This window comes from Diadema antillarum, unplaced genomic scaffold, assembly GCF_040938485.1.
Source record: "Diadema antillarum isolate AM-2024a unplaced genomic scaffold, OU_Dant_1.0 seq00000941_RagTag, whole genome shotgun sequence".
In the NCBI taxonomy this organism is placed as follows: Eukaryota; Metazoa; Echinodermata; class Echinoidea; order Diadematoida; family Diadematidae; genus Diadema; species Diadema antillarum.
The window spans coordinates 63,318-86,942 of NW_027271791.1; the positions used below are offsets into that span (position 1 = coordinate 63,318).

The following is a 23,625-nucleotide window of genomic DNA, read 5'->3' on the forward strand; positions in this document are numbered from 1 at the left end:
TGCACAAGTACATCATTGCACCAGTTAAAGTATTACTTTTGATAGATTTCATTTTTGCCTCCACTGATACAAGTTGTACACATGTATTTAATCAACACAGTTCACTAGTGGTCTTTTTTCCATTTCATGTTGATGTTAGATACTGCAATGTTTCAGAAGGTTCAATAATTGATATTTGAAGTTCCTTTCTGTAATTGTGTAGAAGATGAATAATGCAGACCTGTATTCCAGTTATGCCTTGGAAAAGTAAGGAATAAGAACCACACAAACAAACAAACAAACAAAACACAAACATACACACACAACAGATTGTAACAACTTTCTCTTCACTCTATCCCAGATTTGGCTGTGTAATCCATAAAGCTCAGATGCATTTAGTAATGTTACATAATATTCATTCAGTATTTTGTTAGGCCCATTTTATACATTTATAAACAGAAAATAGCAAAAGCCACCTAACATACGAATTAAATGAGCAAAGAACATGATGTACAATTTGTATTTTACAATTCTTTAAAACACTTTTAAATGCACCATGACCAGCTCATCAGAACCATCATAAATCTTAATCTTTTAAGACACTGGACTTGCTTTACATTGCACATGTTTGCACATTGTACAGTGTACATGTAATTGGCAAAATCAAAATGTCAGTCTTGCCAATAGGCTAGGCTCATTCTTTCCGAAAAATAGTCACATTACAGATTTGTCATTTGTTATAACATTTGAACGTAATACAGTACATGCAAATCTGGTATGTCATGATCATGAATATATTGAGAAACTAGAAAAGCACTCTGAGAGCGCAGACCTCCGCCAAGCAGCTACAAGTACTTTCCACTGATGATCTTGCTCTTCCCAAAGAGATTTTTCTCCTCTCCACCTGGCTGGGGAAAAGCTCTTTGGGCTCTTCCATAGAGATCAGTAATTTCCACACCCATAGGTATACATGCTGAAAAATTGCCCGATTTCCCAATATAGAAGCCTTTGTTATGTCATAAACCCTCAGCTGCACGGCGCGCCTCGCCCAGCTGCAGAAACTGGAGCACGCACATTAGTGCGCATTTGAAAACCTCAAAAATGCGCATCTTGAACTCCCAAGTTCATTGACCCTACCTGTCAAAATATCAAAAATCCTTCATAAATTCCCTCAAAATTCTCGGATCACTACCAAAATTTAATCGTTTGTTACTTGTGTCATTCTCAACCTTTCCTGTAAGTTTCATTCAAATCTGTTAACTACTTTTTGAGTTATTTTGCACAAGGACAAACAAACAAACTAACAAACAAACAAACCAACCAACGGTAATAAAAACATAACCTCCTCCCTTGGCGGAGGTAATTAGAATGTTTTTCCATTAGTATAAGTGGAATGACCTGAAAATGATGTGAAATTATAAATGTCCAGAGTATTTGTGAAGGCATGGCATAAGACAACTTCAGAAGTTTGCCAGAGGAATACAGCAGTGTCACAAAGTCACTAAAAAGAATGAATTTCATGCAAACTGGACAAAGCATACAATGTACAGATAACTGCAGACCAGTTTTTTATATGGAAACCCCATATTGTATTCACTTATTTTCTTCTCAGCTTAACAGTGGGTGTACGGCTATAGTAATATGAAGTGTAGCATGTGTCAAATTATAGCTTTGAACAACATGTAGTGTTGTACATGTGAGGCAAGGAGAAATAAAAGTATTACTCAAATATATATATATATTTTTTTGCATTTTCTTTGAGTGCTTACAGTTACTGTATGACATTGAATTGTTACATCACTTAAAAGGTTTTCTTTTTCAGTGAAATTAATCATTATGCCTTTGAGTGACATAAAGTCATACAGGATTTATTAAAGATATTGACCTGTCACCCCCCCCCCCCTTGATAATTTGCAAATTATGACAACTATCATTTGGAATACAGACTTCTCAGAAATACTAATCTGTGTAAACCCTCTTTATTTTTGAGAATGATGTACGTCAAATGTACCATCCAATTGGACTGAAATGTGTTTGATGATATGTTTTCTCTTTCCATCATTCCTGAACATTCCAGGCAGTGCCTCAGAAGGGAATGATTGTTGTCACCATGGTAACCAACATCTAAGAGTCTCTCTTTTTTGTGTGTGATGGTGGCAAACACGCACTTCAACCTTCTCAAGCAGCATCTTCAAAATCTGGGATTAAGTTTTGCATGTATATACTGATAGACTCTTGAGGAATGGGAACAGGCAAGAGCAAGCAAGAATTGGATGAGGATGAGGGGAACAAGAAACAGGTGGATGACAACAGTCAGGAGACCTTCCCCCTCTACTCCCTGGTGAACCCCAAGGGGGGTGGTGAACTGGTGGAACTGACCCGGGAAGCCATCAAGACCAAAAACTGGCAACCGCTGGAGGACAAGATCAGGGGTGATGCTGTGAGTACATTTTTTATATATATGTATATATAGATCATCTCTCTCCCTTTCATTTTCTGTTGTGTTAAAGGACAAGTTCACCTTCATAAACATAAGGATTGAGAGAATGTACACACATCATTGAAAGTTTGAGGAAAATCAGACAATCCGTTCAAAAGTTATGAATTTTTGAAGTTTTTGTGCAGTACCCGCTGGATGAGAAGACTACTGCAGTGTATGAATAACTTAGATGTCACATGCGTACTACAATATAAGGAAAATATAAAGAGAATTTCACAAAATTCCATCTTTTGAAAAAAGTACACATTCCCCTGACTCGTTACCGATAAATGTTATGGGTAATATTATTCCCCCTGCCTTTAGAAAGAGGCAAGTCAATTGCTCTTTTATTATGCGAAAAAAGTGAAAATATGTTGAATTTTCTTTTATATTTTCTTTATACTGTTGTACGCATATGACTCACAAGCTGTAGTAGTCTCCTCATCCAGCGGTTCCAACACAAAAATTAAAAAAAATCACGACTTTTGCATCGATTGTCCAATTTTCCTCAAACTTCCACTGATGTGTTCTACTAATATTGTTGCATTTTTCTCAATGCTTATGTTTATGAAGGTGAACTTGTCCTTTAATAACACTTTTGAATGACAGTAGATCTGTACATGTAAAGATAGTTTCAGAGATTAGCCGTAGGAATGCTTACACATGTCCAAGAGACCAACCTTTTATTGGCCTATCGTTGATCAAGACAAGATATGAAAGCGAACATCTTTGCAGAGATGATCTACAAAAGCATGGCTGCCACTCCATAAATCATTTGTTTTGTAATCTGGATGAAATTAGGATATCAATATTTACAAACTGTGATGAAAAGATGAATATAATACACTGCAATGTCAATATTTCACATATATCTCATTAGTGTTATTCTGACCTTCAGTGGATTATTTTCTCCTGAATTTCATGAACTTAAAATTCAAATAGACAGGATTGAGAACTATAAGATGTAAATCTACCCTCATTCCTGTTTCCCTTGATATGAGTGTTTCATACCATTCTCTCTGTCTTTCATTGTTGAAGTATATTGTGCAAGTGTGCATGTGCTGTTAATTACACTAAAAAGGAATTTCAGTACTTTGGATTAAGAACCAGGCTGTAAATATCAATGATTGTAAGTAGTATGTCTTGTTGTTTCTTTATTTCAGTGCAATGTGGAAGTTCTATTTTATGCAAGTAATGTAATCTATAATATTCACAAGCCTCTGAGTGTGTGTGTGTGTTTGCACATGCCATGTGTGTGTGTCTCCATGTGAGTACATGTATGCATGTTTGGATAATACCTGATTCTGGATGTGCATCATTTTTCAAGACCCTCTATGATGCCAGTAGGCCTCCCAGAATCAGATGCACTCTACCGATCAATGAGCACTCTTGCTTCATATTCCTGTAGAGAGTATATCAAAGCAAGGAGCCTGTTTGTGCAGCAGTGAGTGGGGCTAATGTATATCATGTAGGCCAGTATCTATACACTGTAGCTGATTAAATGCATGCTGCCCTTTTAAGCTTTTTATAACCAGAAAAAACATCTCATTTGCCAGGGAGAGGGTACATCATTATGAGACAAACATTTAGAATAATGTCAGAATAGAGAATTGATGTTCAGAAATAATAAGAGAATTTCACAATTTTTTTTTCCATATAAAAAGGACACACTTCCTTGAATTGTTACTCACTTCGGGGACATGTTAATGCTGATAAAATAATATTCACCATGCTTTCTGGAGGAGCTACAGTTAGTTCTTTTTTAGGGCCTCAGAACAAATATATTTCCTATTCTTTGCACCTACATGCATACAATAGACATTATATCTTCATAATGTTGTATTATCATGCCATCACAAATTCTTGTAGAGTTCCCAAGTAGAGAGTGTGGGACAGGGAATTACGGTGTAGCCAAGAGTCTAGACATTCAAAACTTTTATTCAGACTGTCACATTTTTTTTGTGAGTCTCTCTAGTCTTTCTGCATTCACTGAATTTACATATAATGTTTCTCAAAACTAAAATTTCCCTTGTTACTGTATCACTGACTAATACTTGGTATACAATTGTACACTAACTTGGTGAGAGATACAAAACACTGCATTTCGGAAACGACACAACAGTCTCGATCTGCTATGGGCAATCTAGGCTTCTGCAACACGCTCTGAGTCTCAGGAGGAGCACTCCTCTAGATATGACCTTAAGGTGACCTGATTGTTTACTGATGGTCAGCTGGACAATCAATCCCCAATCTGTCCACCAGATGGTCAAATTAGTCCAAGCCAGACCGTCCTACCAGAAGTGGGTCAGCTCAGGTCAAGAGTCTAGATAATCCAGTGACCAGATTAGAAGGTCAGGACTCCACCTGCCCAGAAAGGTGGAAAGAGACAAATGAATGGCACATGTGTTTACGCAATTGCAACACCACTGACCCTTTCAGATTAGCTGAAAGAACTTGTTTGTAAATGGGGGGGGGGGGGTAGAAATATGTTAAAATCGTGCAGTGTGAAAGCAACCCTGAACCACATCTCTCCCTGACAAGTTTCTCAAATTGCCAGGAGGGGGCCTACGTGTACATCTGTATGCATGGCCAATCATGGTCCAGAGGTTTTTATTTGGCCAAGTTGTTCATCTCAGTTCTCCATATTTGTTTGTAGCCTGAACAGTTTTAAAGATCATATACCAATGATTCAGGTACAATGTACTGAAAGAAATAAAAATCAAACACCAAGGATAGAATATACATGTGCAAATGTACAGAATGTATGTCTCACAAGCAAAAAGGCAGTCTTTCATTTCCGTGCAAGCTGTTTGAAGCGCTGGATTTTATAATGTTATATCCTGTGTGCTCAATCTATCAGAATGTTGAAGAAGCTGACAAAAATTATGACATCCTCCCTTGCACCTTCCCCTCCCCTTTTAAAAGCAAAAGAAAGAAAAAAAGGAAATAAACCACAAAAAAAAAAAGAAGAAGAGAGAAGCTAGTAAATGGCTGGCATGCTAGCAAGTATGGGTATAGATGATTATATTCATGAAGGAAGGCTTAGTCAAGACACAGACAGCATGGCCACAAACTCCCATTGGACCAGCAGGTTTTGATGAACCTATTGCCTATGACGAGCTGTGTGTACATGTACAGAGTTTTAATGACACAGGGAGGCCTTAATCTCAACAGCATGAATACTTTATAGGCTGATCTGTGAATGTAACTCCTGCTTTTGTATCAACTTCAACAGTTTCTCGACAAGAAATCAAGTCGCTGTTACATTGTGTATATGAGAACCTGAATTAAGAGCATGCTGTTTTGGGGTCAATATTCATGTACAGTACGTGGTGTAAGCTTGGTTATAGCAGTTTGCAGTAATGCATTGTTGATCATCATGGAGGAAAATTATGTGAAGTGAATGTTTTTCAAAACAAATATGCCCTGTATGCATGATGTGTCTGAATTCATCAAGATGTCAACGTAACTTGATTTGATTTTGAATAATATGTTACCAGCAGTCATAATCCATTTCTCATTTTTGTTGTAAAATTACATGGACAACCTCATCACAAGAGTAATGATTATTATGCATTTTGACTGAGTTGAAATGATGCTTCATTCTTCATTTTATGTTTATGCAGTAAAATTGATATCTTAAAATAATTTCAAAAACCTCAACCTCATTTGCAGAATGATTATTATATAATGTATATTTGTACAATACACTGTGTTTTGGTGTAAGCTCAAATACATAATAATTCATGGGGCATATCAGTCCATAAAATTTCCCCTCATAACAGTGAAGCGTAACATTGATGCATAGAAAATTGTCATGTAACTCAGTTGGTAGTATTTACAGTGTGTGAATGATAATTGTGATTATTCTGACACTTTTTAATGTTTTTTGACATGTGAATTGTCCCAAATGCTGTGTTCAACTTCAAATATTATTGTCAGATTGAAGACAGATAGTGTAGAATCCTACTGATTGTCCATACCTTTTCTCAGTCTAACAAATATGAAACCAACTGACCACTGGTACTGGACAACCTGTCTGTTCTATCATTGATTTCCCCTCCATACAGACCGATTCGGGTTCGTTGAGGGCAGCAGACAAATTGTGGCACTGGGCGTAGTGTAGCCGCGAGCTCATTTTGAGGTGTCTTAGCCGACCCCCCCCCTCCTCTCCCCCACCCCCGGTCAACATGTTTATCGCGCACTTGTAACAAAGGTTCGCGCACTAAGCAAGCATTCGCCCATTGGCTAACAACCATGCATCAGTTTTTCATTCCGTGCGTGGAAGGGGGTGGGGGAGAGGGGAGGGGGGGTCGGCTAAGACACCGCAGTAATGGCGCTGCCCATGCCAAAAATACACATGGCGCATCACAGAATCGGTCTATACATTTTATTAACATTGAAATGAATACAACTGTAAAGACAGTGCAATCAAAGTTTCATTCAAATTTGGGAAACTCAGACAATTTTAGAATATAACTAAGTACGGTAAATACTTTGATACATACGTGTACAGCTGTAGAAGCAGTTATAGGTTTGTTCTTTTTTTACACAACAATAACATTGTTAAAATATTTACCAGTAGTTGATGGTAATGCCATCACTTTGTACAAGTCTCCATTAGGCTTAGATACACATTGTCAGAATTTTTTGTATACAGTGAACATAAAAAAAGAAATTGTTTCACTTTTCAGTAGAAAATGGTCATGCTTTTCACATACACTGTAGAGTTCAAGACACTTTAAATGCTGCTTTGTCCCAAAAAAGTGAAATTCAAAACTCTTCATCATTTCTATTTAATTGTCCAATGTTAAGAAATTAATATGCATATAGTTCTGTTGTTGTGCTTCCACTTCGTTTTACCCAAGTCATTTCAGATATAGGGTGACTTGCCCATAGGGCCTTGTGCTCACCATGCATGTAGGCCAATCAAATTTAGCAACCATGCGTGTGAATTTATCTGTTAATATTTTATTATTTTCTGGCAGGTTTGGAGGTCTATGCTTTCCACCTGTACACCCTTTGCAATCAACAACATCATTTTAATTGATGATAGGCCTACATTTCATTTCGTTCACCACTGACAGTGAAGGACCATCCATTATATTTTCATATGATATTAATTTTAGACTAGTGTAAAAGTGGATATTTTCAGGTGAGTAATAATTTGTGCTTGGTGGGGTAATATAAGTTTCACATGTTTTTAATTCCACAGAATCAAGACATCAAATTCTGGAATACTTACATGTATATGGCAAGCAAAAATATTTGCGTGTGTTTATGTTCGCGCTAGTTTCTGGTTGTGCGAAATGTGCGAAAATTTCCACTTTTACAGAAACGCATCAAGGCGATGATAACTTCACCATATCTTGTGCACACACACACACACACACACACACACACAAACAAACATTTGATTGTGTGTGTGGGTAAGTGTGTGTACAGTGTATGTGTGATATTGAGTAAGAACACATATACATTGTACAGTACCTACAAGTATGTGTAAATTGTGATTCCCAATGTAATCAAGTGCTTACTATGAAACAAAAGAACAAAAAAGGACATGAAGTGTGCATGATGCTTCATTTAAGATCCATCTTCACTGCAATTGTGGTCATATGATTGTAACTACCACCCTTTTTGCTACAACAGAACACATACAGTGTTTATGTAAAAGGAAGATGTCACATCTGATACAGAGCATTGGCAAATAACAGATTTACATAGAGAGATAACCAGGCTGTGAGTTCAACAGTTCACAGTCATTATGATAATTAGATTCTTGTCAAGGGACTAATATTGTGTCCATACAGTATAAAGCCTTATGCCAAAATATCAAGCTACGTTGTCCTTGTATCATAGCATTTTGTCACTCCTTTGGTCAGTCAGATTGTCTTCAAGCAGAAAAATGAGTTCCATGTAAATATCTTTTCTTTTTTATCTGTAAAGAAATGGTTTAACATGTGGAGTTGAAAGAGATATGTGGATCACACACATGTACATTTGTAATAGTAGTACACTTCGGGTTTTAAACCTCTTCATGTGTGTGTATAGTGAGATGATTCACCATGTCATGGTAAAACAGGGAGCATTCAAGAATCCCCCATCTCATTATTTGCACACTTGCTGTCATTACAATTGTACAATCTAATCATTAGATTCCCCAATATTAGTGCTTAGATTGGCTGCTACGCTGCTCATGAACATATAGATACGTACATAGCACAACATCACTTGAACATTTCTCCTGAGCAGGGGCAATCAGGGTAGATTATTGTTAGTTGTCAGGGCATTAAGGTAATGACAATTTTTTACTGCATGTGCAGACAGCCGTAGAAGGGCAGTTTATTTAACCTAATGGAAAGCACTTTCCCTAAGTCACCTCATCCTAGTTTATAGCATTTGAGAATAACTACACTGTATCAGCCTATGAATGTGTTCACAAATGTGTTGAGTGTAAGATATCAGACTGTTGTCCATATGTGTGCATGTACATCGTACATATACAGTGTACATTGTATTGTGTTTGGATTTGTCTGGATGTTTGTCTAGGACTAGTTAGGTTTATATTCTTAGTTCATGTAATTCAATTTTGTAATTCCAATTTTCATGTACAAAGATAGAAGATCAATATTGTATGTATAATTGTTTCAAAATGCACCCTACAATCATGGCTTTTATTTAGCATTCCTCCCCATCTCCTGCATTTTCAAAATTTGAGAATGCTTTTTTTGGTGTTTCTTTTTACCTTATCAATGGTATATCCATTAATTTCATTTTGTATATATATATATATATATATATATATATATATATATATATATATATATATACATGTGTATATATATGCACCTATGTACATGTATATCTTATGTTCAAAAGAATTGTATTTACATGTTTTGTTGGAGATGGGAAAAATGAATAAATGAATTGTACATGTATGTGCATTGTGTAAATATCAATGCATGCTTGTCTGTGTGTGATATACAGTGTAGACATGTGTGTACTAATATATGGGAACATGTTCATTATCAGGGGTGGACCCTTGAATTCTGTAAAGGGGGGCACAACAGATATTTCTGGTACTACTTCGGGGTTTCATTTGATCTTTTTTTCTTTTCATTTCTTTTGTCTTATTCACATAAACAAAAAAATTTGGGGGTGTACGCCTGATACCCCCCCCCGCCCCCCCATGCACAAAATCTAGAAACATTGTGGACCTTGTTGTGTAGTGTATAAGTTTGTTTCCCGTTACATTTGAGCTTGTCTTTGTTATTCTTCCAGTATTATTGTAATATTATGTGCTTCACTTCATTCATTTGATACATTGCACAAATATTTTGCCAGCGCGTCTTGAAGTGAATCATCCATCATCCCAGATTTGCTGTTTACATTAAATTGGTTTGTTTTCATGTCACATGCTGCACAACATACAGTGTATTATATACACTGTATAGCTTTTGTCTCTTGCAATATTAGTTAATGTTTTTCAATGTATCCTTCCTGTAATTACACTTTTCAGGTCAGGAGATACTTGTACAATAGTGGTCAGGGTCGTGACATCTCCATCAAGGAGCTTGTGAGCCGCAGGAACAAGAATCGAAAGGAGAAGACGGAAATCATCGGAGCATCGTCACGGCAACAGAGCGCAAACACTGTCAGCCCTGTGAAGTCAGGTGAGATACATATAGGCACCTATGGTATATTGTTGATGACTGAGACAGCCTGCGTGCAATGTATGTCATTCGGAAATTGAGTAGATTATACAAGTAGGAGTCTTTTTTGTTGTTGTTAGAATTTGATAACTGAAATTAGTGTATGAACAATTGTCTCAGAGAATGCATGCTGCATGATGCAATATGCAAAATGCCAATGTCCCATACTATATTTTTATGCCTCCGCCACGAAGTGGTGCCGGAGGCATTATGTTTTCGGGTTGTCCGTCCGTCCGTCCTTCCGTCCGTCCTTCCGTCCGTCCGTAATGAATTTTGTGGACAGGGTAACTATCAAAACCTTTTGAGGTATCCTAATGAAACTTGGCATGTATGTGTATTAGGGGGTGAAGTTGTGCCTATCAACTTTTGGGTGCACATGCTCAAGGTCAAAGGTCAAAAGGTCAAGGTCAAATGCTTAAAATTTCACTATTTCCCCCATATCTATACAATGCCTGAAGATATTTTCTTGAAACTTAGTGTATACATGTATTACCCAATTAAGATTCTCTGGTAAAAGTTTGGGGTCATGAGGTCAAAAGGTCAAAGGTCAAAAGGTCAAGTAAAATGTTAAAATTTCACTTTTTTCTCTCTATCTTGGAAATTGTTCAAGGTATCTTTATGGAACAAAGTATATATGCATGTACTGACTGGCAATGGTTATCTAGGGAATTTGGGGTTTGTGGGTCAAAGGTCAGGGGTCAAAGGTCAAGGGCAATACTTCAAAATTTTACTATTTTCCTTATATTTATGCAATGCCAGCACGATTATTTTCTTTTTAACTTGATGTATGCATGTATAACCCACTAGATATTCTCTGGGATTTTTTTTTTATGCCAAGAAGGCCAAAGGTCAAAAGGTCAAAGATCAAGTGAAAGTGCTGAACTTACTCCTTTCTCCATATCTCGCAAGTGGCTCAAGTTATCTTTAAACTTAGTACATATTTATGTATGTTCTGCCTGACAGTGATTCTCTTATGAATCAAAGGCCAGATGAAAATGATAACAATTTACTGTTCAATACAGAAATTGCACTTTTACTCCATACCTTGAAAATTACTCAAGTGTGTAAACTTATGAAAGGGTCAAAGTCGAAGTTAAAGTTCTTGAATCCCCAAATACATGCTCTCCTATTCATCCAATTAAACATAGGTCAAGGAAGGTGAACATTCGATACATTTGTGACAAACATGTCATTTTAATATTTTGCCAATTTTGTGAAAATGTAATCACACATTGTCCACATGTACTATAGACCTATTAGGAGAATCATGCATTATGGCGGAGGCATACCAGTCGCCATAGCGACATTTCTAGTTCATTATTTTATTCAATTTCTTTTTAGATAAGTTTGTCAGATTGAAGAGAAGAAGCGTTTTTGCCATCATAATGTGTAATTTTCAGAAATGATGAAGAAATGCAGATGGTGAGCTAATGGCATATATCTGTTGACTCCTGGTATATTTCACGAGAAATCATCTTTTTTTTGGTCGATGTTACACTTTGTTATTCGAATGGCATTAAGCAATGCATATCAGGCTTATTTGAATTGCTATTCTATCTCCTGATCTGTTATGTGTCTTTGTTGACATTCTATGAAGCATTTCAGAGTTTAGTGGATGTTTTGGTTTTTACCTCATGCATTTTTGACTTTCTATTCAGTGTTTCAAAGTTTTTTGTATGATTTTATATCTGGCATTGATGAATTTTGCACATTGCTCACATCCTTGTATGTGATTTTGTCTCTACCCTCAATGTATTTTGTTTATACTCCAGAATCATTCCACAATAATAAATTACCCTTACCATACATCAGTGACAAGTCAAGGAAATGTGCACTTAAAAAGAATTGTGAAATTCTCTTTATAATATTCTCATATCGTTCTACGCATGTGACATCATGCACTGTAGTAGTCTTCTCATCCAGCAGTGATTGCGCAAATACTTTAAAAATTCGTACTTTTGAACAGATTGTCCAAGTTTCCCCAAACTTTCACTGATGTGTTCTGCTAATATCGCTGCATTCACTCAATCCACAAGTAGATGAAGGTTTAAGAGTTGATTGTGTGATTATATAAATTCTCTGACACCAGCCACATTCCGCAAGGTGTGCTGGGACCTGGACAAGAGGGGAGCAGTCAGTGAGACCATCCTTCATCTATGCTTCCTCAATGCCACCGACCTCCACAACGAGCTGGCCAAGAGGCTCATCATTGCCTGGCCAAACCTTGTCAACGACGTGTTTCACACTGACATGTATTACGGTGAGTTCGCCAAACCCCAATGAACCTCCACTTGAACTACAATTCTGCCACCATTTCTTGCTCATCTTAAAGTCTTGGAGCATCAACAAGTTTACAAAAATACACACAAAACATTGTATTCTTCTTTATTTTTTTCTGTGGTTGTCCAGACCAAAAGTTGTTTTGTGATTCACAGAGACTCTGACAAAAAGAAGTGTGTATACTGGTACATTGTATGTTGGCAGGCAGGGCTTGATCTGCAGACACTACTTGCTTTGCTAAAGTGAAATATTGTCACCAAGAGACAAATTATGTATCTGTTGTATACTTGGTCTTCATCCCATATTGGTTTTTTTTTTCTTCTCTCACTCTCTGAGGTTGTTTGTACAGTAGCAGTGACATAGGCCTATAGAAGGTGACCAATATACTGCAGCCAGGTTTTTAACTGTAGATCACAGCAACGGCTACTCAATAATTGCATGAGAAGTGATCACACATTGATTTCAGTGCCCAAATGGAATATGTACCAGTAACAAACCAAATCATCAAAGGCTTGATCATCACATGTGCACAGGTGAGAGCTGTCTGCACTTTGCCATCGTCAACGAGGACTTCGCCATGGTGAAGTTTCTGGTGGAGCACGGGGCGTACCTTGACGAGAGGGCGTGTGGGAGCTTCTTCCTCCCCGACGACCAGAAGACGTGCAGGCAGGACACATTTGAACATGAGGCCATCCTGGTGGATCCTAAAACAGACTACCAAGGGTGAGAAAAATTCCTGATAAAATTCTCTTTATCCTCTTTCTTTTGGTCTTCATCTTCTCCTCCTCCTCTTCAACCAATTCTTCCTTTCATCCCCCTTCTTCATCACCCTGTATTTGTTCTTCTCTAAAGTGCAACTACAGATAGGCAAACGAAAGGATTGCCATTCAATTAATCAATATATAACAGTGCTCATTAATTGTTTGAGATCTGTTGGAGACATATCAAGTGACAAAGATATACTGCCATTGCGAATGCTTCCCTGTACCATTTTGATTTCAGTGAAATGGTATACCACATACTGAAATATATTCATATACCTTCACAACAACTTATGACTAACTCAGGCAATCAATTATCTATTTACATGTATCTGATATAAATGTGTTGATTTGAAGGGCTTATCTCGAGGTGCATACAGTAATAAAGATGCATTAAAATATGTGAATACATTAGGAAACCAGCCTATTGTCCACTTTTTGTTGCCATGGTAATGTTTCTGCAGACACACCTACTTTGGGGAATACCCTCTGAGCTTTGCTGCGTGCCTGGAGCAGGAGGACATACTGCGCTTTCTGTGGAGCAAGGGTGCAGACGTTAATGCCCAGGATGCCAACGGGAACACTGCCCTACACATGGCTGTCCTCCACAACAAGAAGGTGAGCCTGGTGGTGGTCCCACCCAGTCCTTAGAACTTGTGTCAACCTTAACCCTCATCCCCCAAAACAAGGAAGTAAAAGAAAACAAAAGCAGTAGTAACTGTATGAAGTGCAGGAATAGAGAAAATTATGATGGTACTGATGATTAAATGTACAATCTAATTTATGAAAATGACAGCTCATCCATCTTCATCATGGGTCTGGAGCTGATTGGTTGTCACTCCTTTGGTGACAGTTCCTGTATAACTCTTATAGTTTTTAGTCTTTAATTTAGTTAAGCACTAATCCACATCAATACATGTGCTCCTCAAGACTTCATTTGTAATAGAGTACCTTCTTGGCTTATAACTAGTGGCATTTGATAAAGACCATTACTCTTTAACTTCTCCACCCTTATCATTACACAATTGATGTGGTACATCACTCCTGAGAATTCACAGCTATGTGTGACATTGCACATCTTGACTCCAATAATCGGGTGTATTTGGTTCACTACATCCATATAGAATTCAATAGTTTCAGTTGGTGGGGGGTTACCGGTACATCCAAACTTGGCATTCCTACACTGGAATTTTCAGATTTGTGTCTGTTTGTTTATTTGTTTGTTTTTCATGTGCAATATTTTCCTCACCTTCAAGCATATTCTACCCATCGCTGTGGGATGGCTGCGATCTGCTGTAGTGTCCTTCTATTCCATCAACCCTAGACTTTGTCCATATTTCCCTTTACTCTCATCAAGTCTTCCTTCATGCTTTTTTTAACCACCATCTCCTCAGTCTCACATAACTCCATTCCTTTTTTTTTTAAATTTCTGTGACCTCCATTTTCACTGCCTGGGTGTACAATCATTCTATATGCAATTTCACTTCAAATTTGATGTTAACATCGGGCATGGTTTACATCTTGAATTGAATCGAATCGAATTGAACAGGCTGAATTGCACAAGTTTACAATCATGATTATGAAAACAGATTATTTCAGTGCTCTGTACAAACAATGATATAAGACATGATATTAAAAAAAAAACCCATTAAACATCTTGTTTCTGGTTTCCCAGGCCATGTTCACCCAGTGCTTCGAGCTGGGTTCCAGCTGCAGCATCACCAACGCCCAGGGCTACACCCCACTCTCCCTGGCGGCCGAGATCGCCAATGAGGAGCTCTTCGACTACATCATCTATCTTGAGCGCCAGGTGTCGTGGAAGTTTGGAGATGTGACGTGTGCCCTCTACCCTCTCTACAACCTAGACAGCATCGGAGTGGACGGGAGCGTTAACGAAAAGTCTGCCCTCTTCACAATTGTCAACCAGGTAAAAACTGCAAGCTCACTTGAATAAGTCATTTTCCTCAGTTGTATACAGTACAGTAATCTCTTTGAAGTCAGTCTGTCTATGGATCACATCGTATTGCACAGACACACACAAACAGGCATACACCTAGACAGGTTCAGAGGTACATACACACATACACACACAAATGAATACTAATAGTTAAAACAGGAGTGAAGATATTGTTGAAAATAAATGTAATTATTTTCATTATGTGTTGCAGTTTTATGATTTTACAAAACTAAACACCAAAGATGATGAAATTGAGATGAGTATGATAAGCATGTGATTTTCTGTTTTAAAGTGCAATGTTCTCATCGCTAAAAGAGAATAATCCCTTACTATGAGATCATACAGTTTGTAGGCTCTTTATGTTGTGACATGTTCCAATTTGTAGTAAGCCCATCAGTTAGATGTGGAGGAATTTATCCTGCCAACATCGTTTTCATGTGGTTTCGGCAATGTAAGTTTGTACAATGCTACACCACATGTGCCTTGCATGCTGGTGACCCATGCACACATTAGCGAGCTTTACAGCTGCGACGCGAATGTTAAGATGACGGTTGTGTCAACTGTTCTCTGTCCCTGCATTGTGTTGCAAAGTAGCTTTAGATTTTGCTAAGATGCTGCCTATACACAGTAAAGTAGCGCCCATACATGTTGTTCATCATAATGACATCAAATAGCTGTGTGCATTGTGAATTTGAGGGGACGCTAAAATGGCCCAGAACTGTCATGAAAACCTTCGACGACGCGAGATCGAGTTTGATAAGCAGTCCTGCGCTGGCAAAGAACAGGTTGGGTTTTTCTTTTTTGCCTCTTAACGTCCGCATCACAGACCTAAAGTTCCTTATTTGTAACCCAGTATTCTTCATCCTCTGCCCTATCCTCCCAGTCTGACTTGGAACACCTGTGTCTGATGAAGGGCCTCATGAGTAAGATGCTGCACGAGAAGTGGAAGACGTTTGGCCGCTTCCAGTTCTACCTCCGCATGAGCCTCTTCATCTTCTACCTGGTTCTCCTCACCACGGCTTTCTACCTGAGACCAGGAAATGTGAGTCTTCCACTGATGCTGAAGAGTTAAGAACCCCCCCCCAAAAAAAAAAAAAAATGATAATAATGAATAAACAAACAAACAAATAAGATGTCTTGTGACCACTTCACAAATTTTTGATGCATATTGTTCAGCTGTTTCTGATAATAATAATACATGCATACAATTTCTATAGCGCCATCTTCCATTTCTGATTAAATGCTCAAGGTGCTTTACACCAAAGCGAAAAGACTGAAAATACATATACCATGAAAGAATCTGATGAATTTATCAGTAATTTTTTCTTTTTTTTTCTATCAAATTTGAGACTCAAGTATTTTGATACCATGTTGAATAGTTAACACTCTCTTTGCTTTTAGATATTCTTCAGATGTGATTGAATATGAGACAGTTAATTCTCTTTATTTTTTTATTTTTATGGCATACACCTTGATAGTATGCCATTGCATGCCATTAATATTTTTCGTTTTATGATTTCTTCTTTACTTTGTGTTTAATTAATTCTTTGTATCAACAAAGCTCTGTCAATATTGATATTTCCCACCCCTTTTCAGGACAAGAACCCCACGATTGTGAACGAGACAGATGAATTTGGGAACGTCACGCAGCGGGTGGAGAGAGATCCATGTTACCTCCTGAAGTCAGACACTGTGCGAGACGTGGTAAGGAGAATGATCACTGATATGGAATTAGGACCAATATGTGTAATTATCTGTTGCCCATATTTTGTCTGTTTGTCTGAGTTTGCAGAAAATGCAAACTATTTCTCTCTTGTGTGAAAAGAAAAAAATCTACCGTATTTCAAATGTGTGAACAAGACTTTTGGGGTTATTACTTTTGCCAAGGAGGTTATGTTTTTGAAAGAAAGATATTATTCAGAAGGGTGAAGGTTCAGGTTGGAGTTTCTTCAATTTGTCTCCCTCTACAAAATAAATTTGTTAAGATCGCAACTGCTGATCTGTAAATTAACAAACATGTCGGAAAAAAGGAATCAGTGGGACTCGAACCTGTCATCTACTGCTTTCCGGGCAGCGACACTACCACCAGGCTGTCCCTGGTTGCTGGCAGTGACACGATGAACATGGAAAAAATACCCAAAATTACACTTTTTGATAGTTTTGTGAGAGTTTGATTCAAGGCAAATGATCATGAAATGGTTTTTCACTTATGTTGATAATATCATGGTTATAGGTAATTCTTTCACTTATTCCTCTCTCCCTCTGCTCATGTATTCACAGTGCCGTCTCACGTTTGAATGCCTGACTCTGCTGGGGGCCATTTTGTTTGTGTTCTTTGCTTTCAAGGAACTCCACCATCTCAGGAAACTCTACTGGAATGTCCTGGTAAGAAGTCCATTCTGTTTTGATAAAAGAATTCAAATTGATTGGACCTAATTATGAACACTGCTGGACACATAGTTTATGTGCTGGACACATAGTTTATGATTATATGCTATTCTATAAATAGTATAAGTCTTTTGATGAGACTTGTGCATGTGTAATGTGGGAGGAGGGAATATGATACTGCACACACAGTATATTTTGTGGTGTGTAGATTTTCATAAACTCTGCAAATAGACTGGTATTTGCACATTTAACAAGTTGTGAGAACATTGTGCCATGTATTAACCAAAGCGCATCTTATTTAGTCCCCAAGGTGGGAAACTGATAACTTTTCTCATGAAAAGGGATCATAGTTTTGTTTTCTCATTACATAATGTTCCAGATCTCAAATTAACCACTTGCAAAATCATCTTGCACATCCTAATTCGTAAAATATACTCATGAAACATATGGCATGTACAATAGCTCCCCCCCCCCCCCCACACACACACTTTTTTAGCCCAGAAGTGGCACCAGAAAAATGTAATGAAGCTTTTTTTTCTTCTCTTTTTTGCTTTAAAGCCATCTAACCCCGGAAGTTGCACCAGAAAATCGCCAGTAAAGACTTTTTTTTTTTGCTTGTTAGCTGATGAAACCCAGAAGTGGCACTGGAAAATTGCATTGAAATGGCACCAGAAATATGAACTGCCCCCCCCCCACTTTTGAAAATACGCGCCAGCCTTGCATCATATTGGTGGTTGAAATGCTACGTATTGTGTTATCCTTCCACAGCGCAATGCACCAGCCAAGGCCATGTTCCTACTCTCCTGTTTCTTTGTGATACTGGCAAGCTTTGGTAGGATTCCTCCCTGTAATCCGTACTACGAGGACGTCATGATCATCTTGTGTGTCCTGACCGCTTGTCCCTTCTTTCTCTTCTTTCTCAGGTATGTAGAAAACAGCACTTAAAGAAAAATTCTAGTCCGGCTGTAAGTTATTCTGATAAGAAGGAATAAAATTTTACAAGTACAACAGTGAAAACTTGATCAAAATAGAATGAAAAATCAGAAGTTTTTCCTGAAAAATTAGCAAAGCCTCAAAATGTCATAACTTCCTTATTTTTGTCCCCGCCGAACGAGTTCGAGCAGGGGACTATGAAACGGGCTCCGTACGTGTGTGTGTCCGTGCGTCCGTCCGTGCGTCCGTCCGTGTGTGCGTCCGTGTGTGATCAAAATGTTCAATTTGCTACTTCTCTGTCATTTATTAGCCAATTTTTATTCTGTTTGCTTTATATGATAGCACTACATGGGAGCTTTAAAACTTCTACACAGAATTTCAGTTGTGACCTTTGACCTTGACCTTTGACCTATATTGTACATTTTGCTACAAAATGCTACTCCTTCGCCATTTCTAACCCGATTTCGATTCCGTTTGCTTTATGTGATGGCACTAGGTGAGGGCTTCAAAATTTCTACACAGAATTTTGACATTTGACTTCTTTGACCTTTGACCTTGATTTTTGACCTATATTGTACATTTTGCTACAAAATGCTACTCCTTCGCCATTTCTAACCCGATATCGATTCCGTTTGCTTTATATGAGGGCACTAGTTGAGGGCTTCAAAACTTCTACACAGAATTTTGACCTTTGACTTCTTTGACCTTTGACCTTGATTTTTGACCTATATTGTGCATTTTGCTACAAAATGCTACTCCTTCGCCATTTCTAACCCGATTTCAATTCTGTTTGCTTTATGTGATAGCACTAGGTGAGGGCTTCACAACTTCTACACAGAATTTTGACCTTTGTCTTTGACCTTTGACCTTGATTTTTGACCTATATTGTACATTGGCTCAAAATGCTACTCCTTCGCCATTTCTAACCCAATTTCGATTCCATTTGCTTCATGTGATGGCACTAGGTGAGGGCTTCAAAACTTCTTCACAGAATTTTGACCTTTGACTTCTTTGACCTTTGACCTTGATTTTTTACCTATATTGCACATTTTGTTACAAAATGCTACTTCCGGCGGGGACATATATTACGCACCGCGTAATTTCTACTTTTCCTTGTTCATCTAATTTTGATTATATTCTCATTGTTGTTCTAAGAAAATTTTATTCCTTCTTTTCAGACTAACTTCCAACTGCACAGGAATTCCCTTGTAATACCCATCATTTATTTTGTCAAGACATGCCATTTCCAACTGAAAAAGCTTTAATTTTATATGATATAATTTCTGCTCACGAGAGCTCTCCAGGGGTTTTCACACCAGACTATCCCTTCACAGATTTTCCGTCTATGTTAATTTCAGTTTTGATCATTGATTCTCACTTGCCAAAATTACTTACTATAATTTTATGCCATTTGCCATGAAGGGTTTTGAATCTTATGTAATACAGTGTACTGTTTCAGAAACTCCCTGTGTTGACTGTGTCACTTTCACGGAGATCAGAAATTAATAAGGAGAAAGATAAATCCATTGTAAATGACAGAACAAGTTATTGAATATATAAATGCATGCAAATGCAGGATGCTAATGACCATATTCGTGTGATCATCCAACCCTTAGGGTATATGCCCTGGTAGGACCATTCATCTTCATGATCTACAAGATGATCCAGGGAGATCTACTCAAGTTCCTACTGCTTTATCTCATCTTCTTCATTGGCTTCTCACAAGGTAAGTGGAAGCTGTTTGCAAAGAGTTGTAGTGGCCAGAGTTTGTTCAGTGCAAAGGTTCTCCATTGATATCAGTCTTCTTTTAAAACAGCAAAGTACATCCTGTGATCCCCACAAGGCACCCTACCACTTTGTAAAGCATCCACAAGATATGATGATGGTGATGATGATGATGATGATGATGATGATGATGAGAGAATGATAATAACGATAGTAGTAGTATGAGTAGTATAAATGTTAGTATAGTATAAGTAGTAGTAGTAATAGTAGTAGTAGCAGCAGCAGCAGTAGTAGCAATAGTTGTAGTAGCGGAAGCAGCAGTAGTAGCAGTAGTATTAGTATCATCATCATCACCATCATAACCATCATAATAATAATAATAATGATATGTGTACTGTTACCCATAAATTGGTCCATAAGGTGGCATTGGTATCTATGTTTTTTTAGAGATAATTGTGAGAAACAAACTTTGTTTTTTGTTTCATGGCTTTACAGTTATTTTCATCCCACTTCATCATTTTGAGTCAGGATTGAAGTTATTGGTGTTGCATGTGTGCCTCACAGTGATTTATCTCCTTTGATGATGCATGCATCAGTTACCAAATTTTCATCTTCTTCTCCTCCTGTTGTAGCAATGCACATCGTGTTTCTCGGCTCTGAAGAACAAACCTCCTTCATCAACTCAGCCGTAGCAATGTTTGTGATGTCACTGGGAGAATTTGGAGATGTGTATGAGAAGTTCGATAATACAAGATACCCACATATGGCTAAGGTAGGTGACAGAATCGTAGGAAATTCAGCATTTAAGTTGTATCTAGTGGTGAAAGCAGCTGTGAAGTGATATAGCCATGATGAATTAATCATTGAAGATCATATCAAAGTATTCTGCTGTTAGTTTAGACACATAATTGCAGGTAATAGGTGAGATAACAAGGGACTCATGATCCTTCAGAATGTAGCCTGCTAACTTAATTGCTCAGGTTTTTGTGTTAATTTGTGTAAGCATGAACCTGCACAATGGCTGAATGTCACATTTGATTCTCAACATGTTCTCCTCTTGCAGTTTCTCTTCTTTGTCTACATGGTTCTTGTGACCTTGTTGCTCATCAACATGCTCATCGCCATGATGGGAAATACATTCAGCACCATCGCCAATGCGGACTATGAGTGGCAAAGACAGGTATGACCACAAAAAAACAACACAAGATCAGGGGCTCTTTCTTTCCTTACATGTGTATTTGTGTGTATGTACTGTGTGTGTCTATATGTATGTATATTGATGAACTGTATGTCCTTATCACAGCATTTCTTGATAACCAAGTCTTATTCAAAGCTAAGAAAAGGCTAAAGCATGTTGGGGTCTAAAGGGGATACAAATGCTCCCACCTACCTTTTCGACAAGTACCATCCTTTCACATCATCATGATGTGTGTTCCAAGAGAGCACTTGTTCAACATCTTCATGAGAGCATCATTACCATTAGCCACATTTAAACTATAACTTTGATGGTGCCTCAGTGAATATGTTTCTGCTGTAAAGTAGCAGTGGTTGCTATGGTTACACAGAGTGGAGCAGGCCCTGATCGTTGTTGAATTAATGTTTTATCAAGTCTGTCTGTCTGTCACTCTGTCTTTCAGTGGGCCAAGGTACTGCTGGTCCTGGAACAGTCTCTGTCCCCAGAGATACGGCACAGCATGCAGATGATGTACTCCCAACCTGTGTGGGAGGGGCTGCCGGGCCGAGCCATGGTACAGCAAACAGAGCATGAGGTAAACTCACTGTTCCATACATCCCTTTCTCCCTCAAGTGTCACAACCTCATTCCGCACAATCTGTGCTTTTATGAAAAGCAAAATCTACAACATATCCATGTATAGCATGTCTTTGTTCCTGAACAAGGAAGAACTACTCTGAAAAGAGAAAAGAGAATTATGAACTTCCCTTCACATTGCGACATTTCTTTGTTCAAGAATATAAAACTACTTTGGAGGTAGAAATTTAGTAGATCATTTGTTTTCTTTTACTATCCTGATGACAGATCCGTTTCTACAATTCCGAGGACGAGATTTCTTTTGTTCACAAATAAAAATTTGAAGTATTTTCATTGTATTTTCACAATAGCTTTGTAGTCGAGCAGGCATTACATAAAAATGTTCACAGTGACAAATATTTGATGTTTACAGTAGTAATGTTTTACTTTCCTTTTGTCTTCAGACTGAGCAGCTTTGGTAATACATATTGTCTTTAAAGGGATCGTATAGTTTTGGTTGAGACCTAATTTCAGGTTTTCTAACATTTTTTGGTGAGATAATGAGAAACCTCTCGTGAAAAATGAAAGAGCATGTAATTCCATGAGGAATTCAACGTTTATTTGATGAAAATTGGTTTTGAAATGGCTGAGATATCCAAAACAGAGCGATTCTAATAAAGTGTGGAATCCACCTTTTATTACAATTGCTTTGTTTTACTTTGTTTTTGGATGTTTCAGCCATTCCAAACCCGATTTTCATCAAATAAACTTTGAATTCCTCTTAAAATGGTATGCTCTATACTATTTCATAAGTGTTTTCTTGGTATCTCACAAAAAGTTAAAAGCCCAATTCTCATCTCCACCAATACTGTACCATCCCTTTAAGCTTTTACACTGATGCTTTTTTTATCCTTGATTGATCCTACTTTAAGTTTACATCTGCTGGGGGTGTCCCATGTCCCAGGGTAGGCAGCAACGGGGATAGAACGTCTAACACCCGCTCTCCATGCAAATCTGTTATAGAGTCAGTGCGGGTAGGGTTGTGATGAGATGAAATAAATATCATTTTGATGATCTTCTTTTTGCCTATTGCTGTCTCTTGCACAGACGCACGATGACAGGGAAATCCAGAAGTCCCGTCAGCGGAACAACCGAAACTCCAAGATGAAGTTCATTGATGGCCAGTGGGTACCTCCACCTGACATGGACCTACCACGTTGTAGCACAGTGTCTGCAGCCCAAGCCACCGATCATGGTCTCACCATCGCTGTGCCCGAGACCAAGATTACTCCGCCGACAGACGGAGAGTGCGTGTAGCATTAACATAAATTTTATGAATCTGAACTATGTAGAATTTATGCTAAGGGCATCTAATATGTCTCATTCTTGAATTAGCATATGAGACGACAGTCAAATATAACTAAGTTTGTTTGTTTGTATATTCAGAATGTCAGCACATGTTATGGGTGTCGTAACAATTTGGAAAGCATGTGTACATTACCCCAGCTTGGTAACCTAGCTATCTTGGCACTTGTGTCATTTGTCTCTGGAGTAGATTTTGATGAATTATTCACGAGGGGTATGGCAGTAAAGCATAAATATGAATCAATATGAAGTCTGCATTTTTCACTCTAGATGGCGTGATGTATGCTGTAAGTT

At 37.9% G+C, this 23,625-nt stretch overlaps 1 protein-coding gene across 1 annotated transcript; it reads left to right on the top strand.

The window, feature by feature from the left end:
• Positions 1-2,086: 2,086 nt before the first annotated feature.
• Positions 2,087-23,625, top strand: LOC139741630 (transient receptor potential cation channel subfamily V member 5-like). Its single transcript, XM_071652208.1, has 15 exons — positions 2,087-2,419; positions 9,981-10,134; positions 12,263-12,433; positions 12,987-13,176; positions 13,679-13,832; positions 14,890-15,141; positions 16,055-16,213; positions 16,768-16,875; positions 17,452-17,556; positions 18,328-18,482; positions 20,109-20,218; positions 20,850-20,989; positions 21,281-21,397; positions 21,855-21,986; positions 23,074-23,625. The coding sequence occupies exons 1-15, from the start codon at positions 2,222-2,224 to the stop codon at positions 23,281-23,283; spliced, it is 2,355 nt and encodes a 784-aa protein (XP_071508309.1). The 5' UTR covers positions 2,087-2,221; the 3' UTR covers positions 23,284-23,625.

Coding starts and splice junctions, on each gene's coding strand:
- LOC139741630 (XM_071652208.1), top strand. CDS start 2,222: ATGGGAACAGGCAAGAGCAAGCAAGAATTGGATGAGGATGAGGGGAAC. Junction 10,135..12,262: donor TGTCAGCCCTGTGAAGTCAG/GTGAGATACATA, acceptor CTCTGACACCAG/CCACATTCCGCAAGGTGTGC. Junction 13,833..14,889: donor CTGTCCTCCACAACAAGAAG/GTGAGCCTGGTG, acceptor CTGGTTTCCCAG/GCCATGTTCACCCAGTGCTT.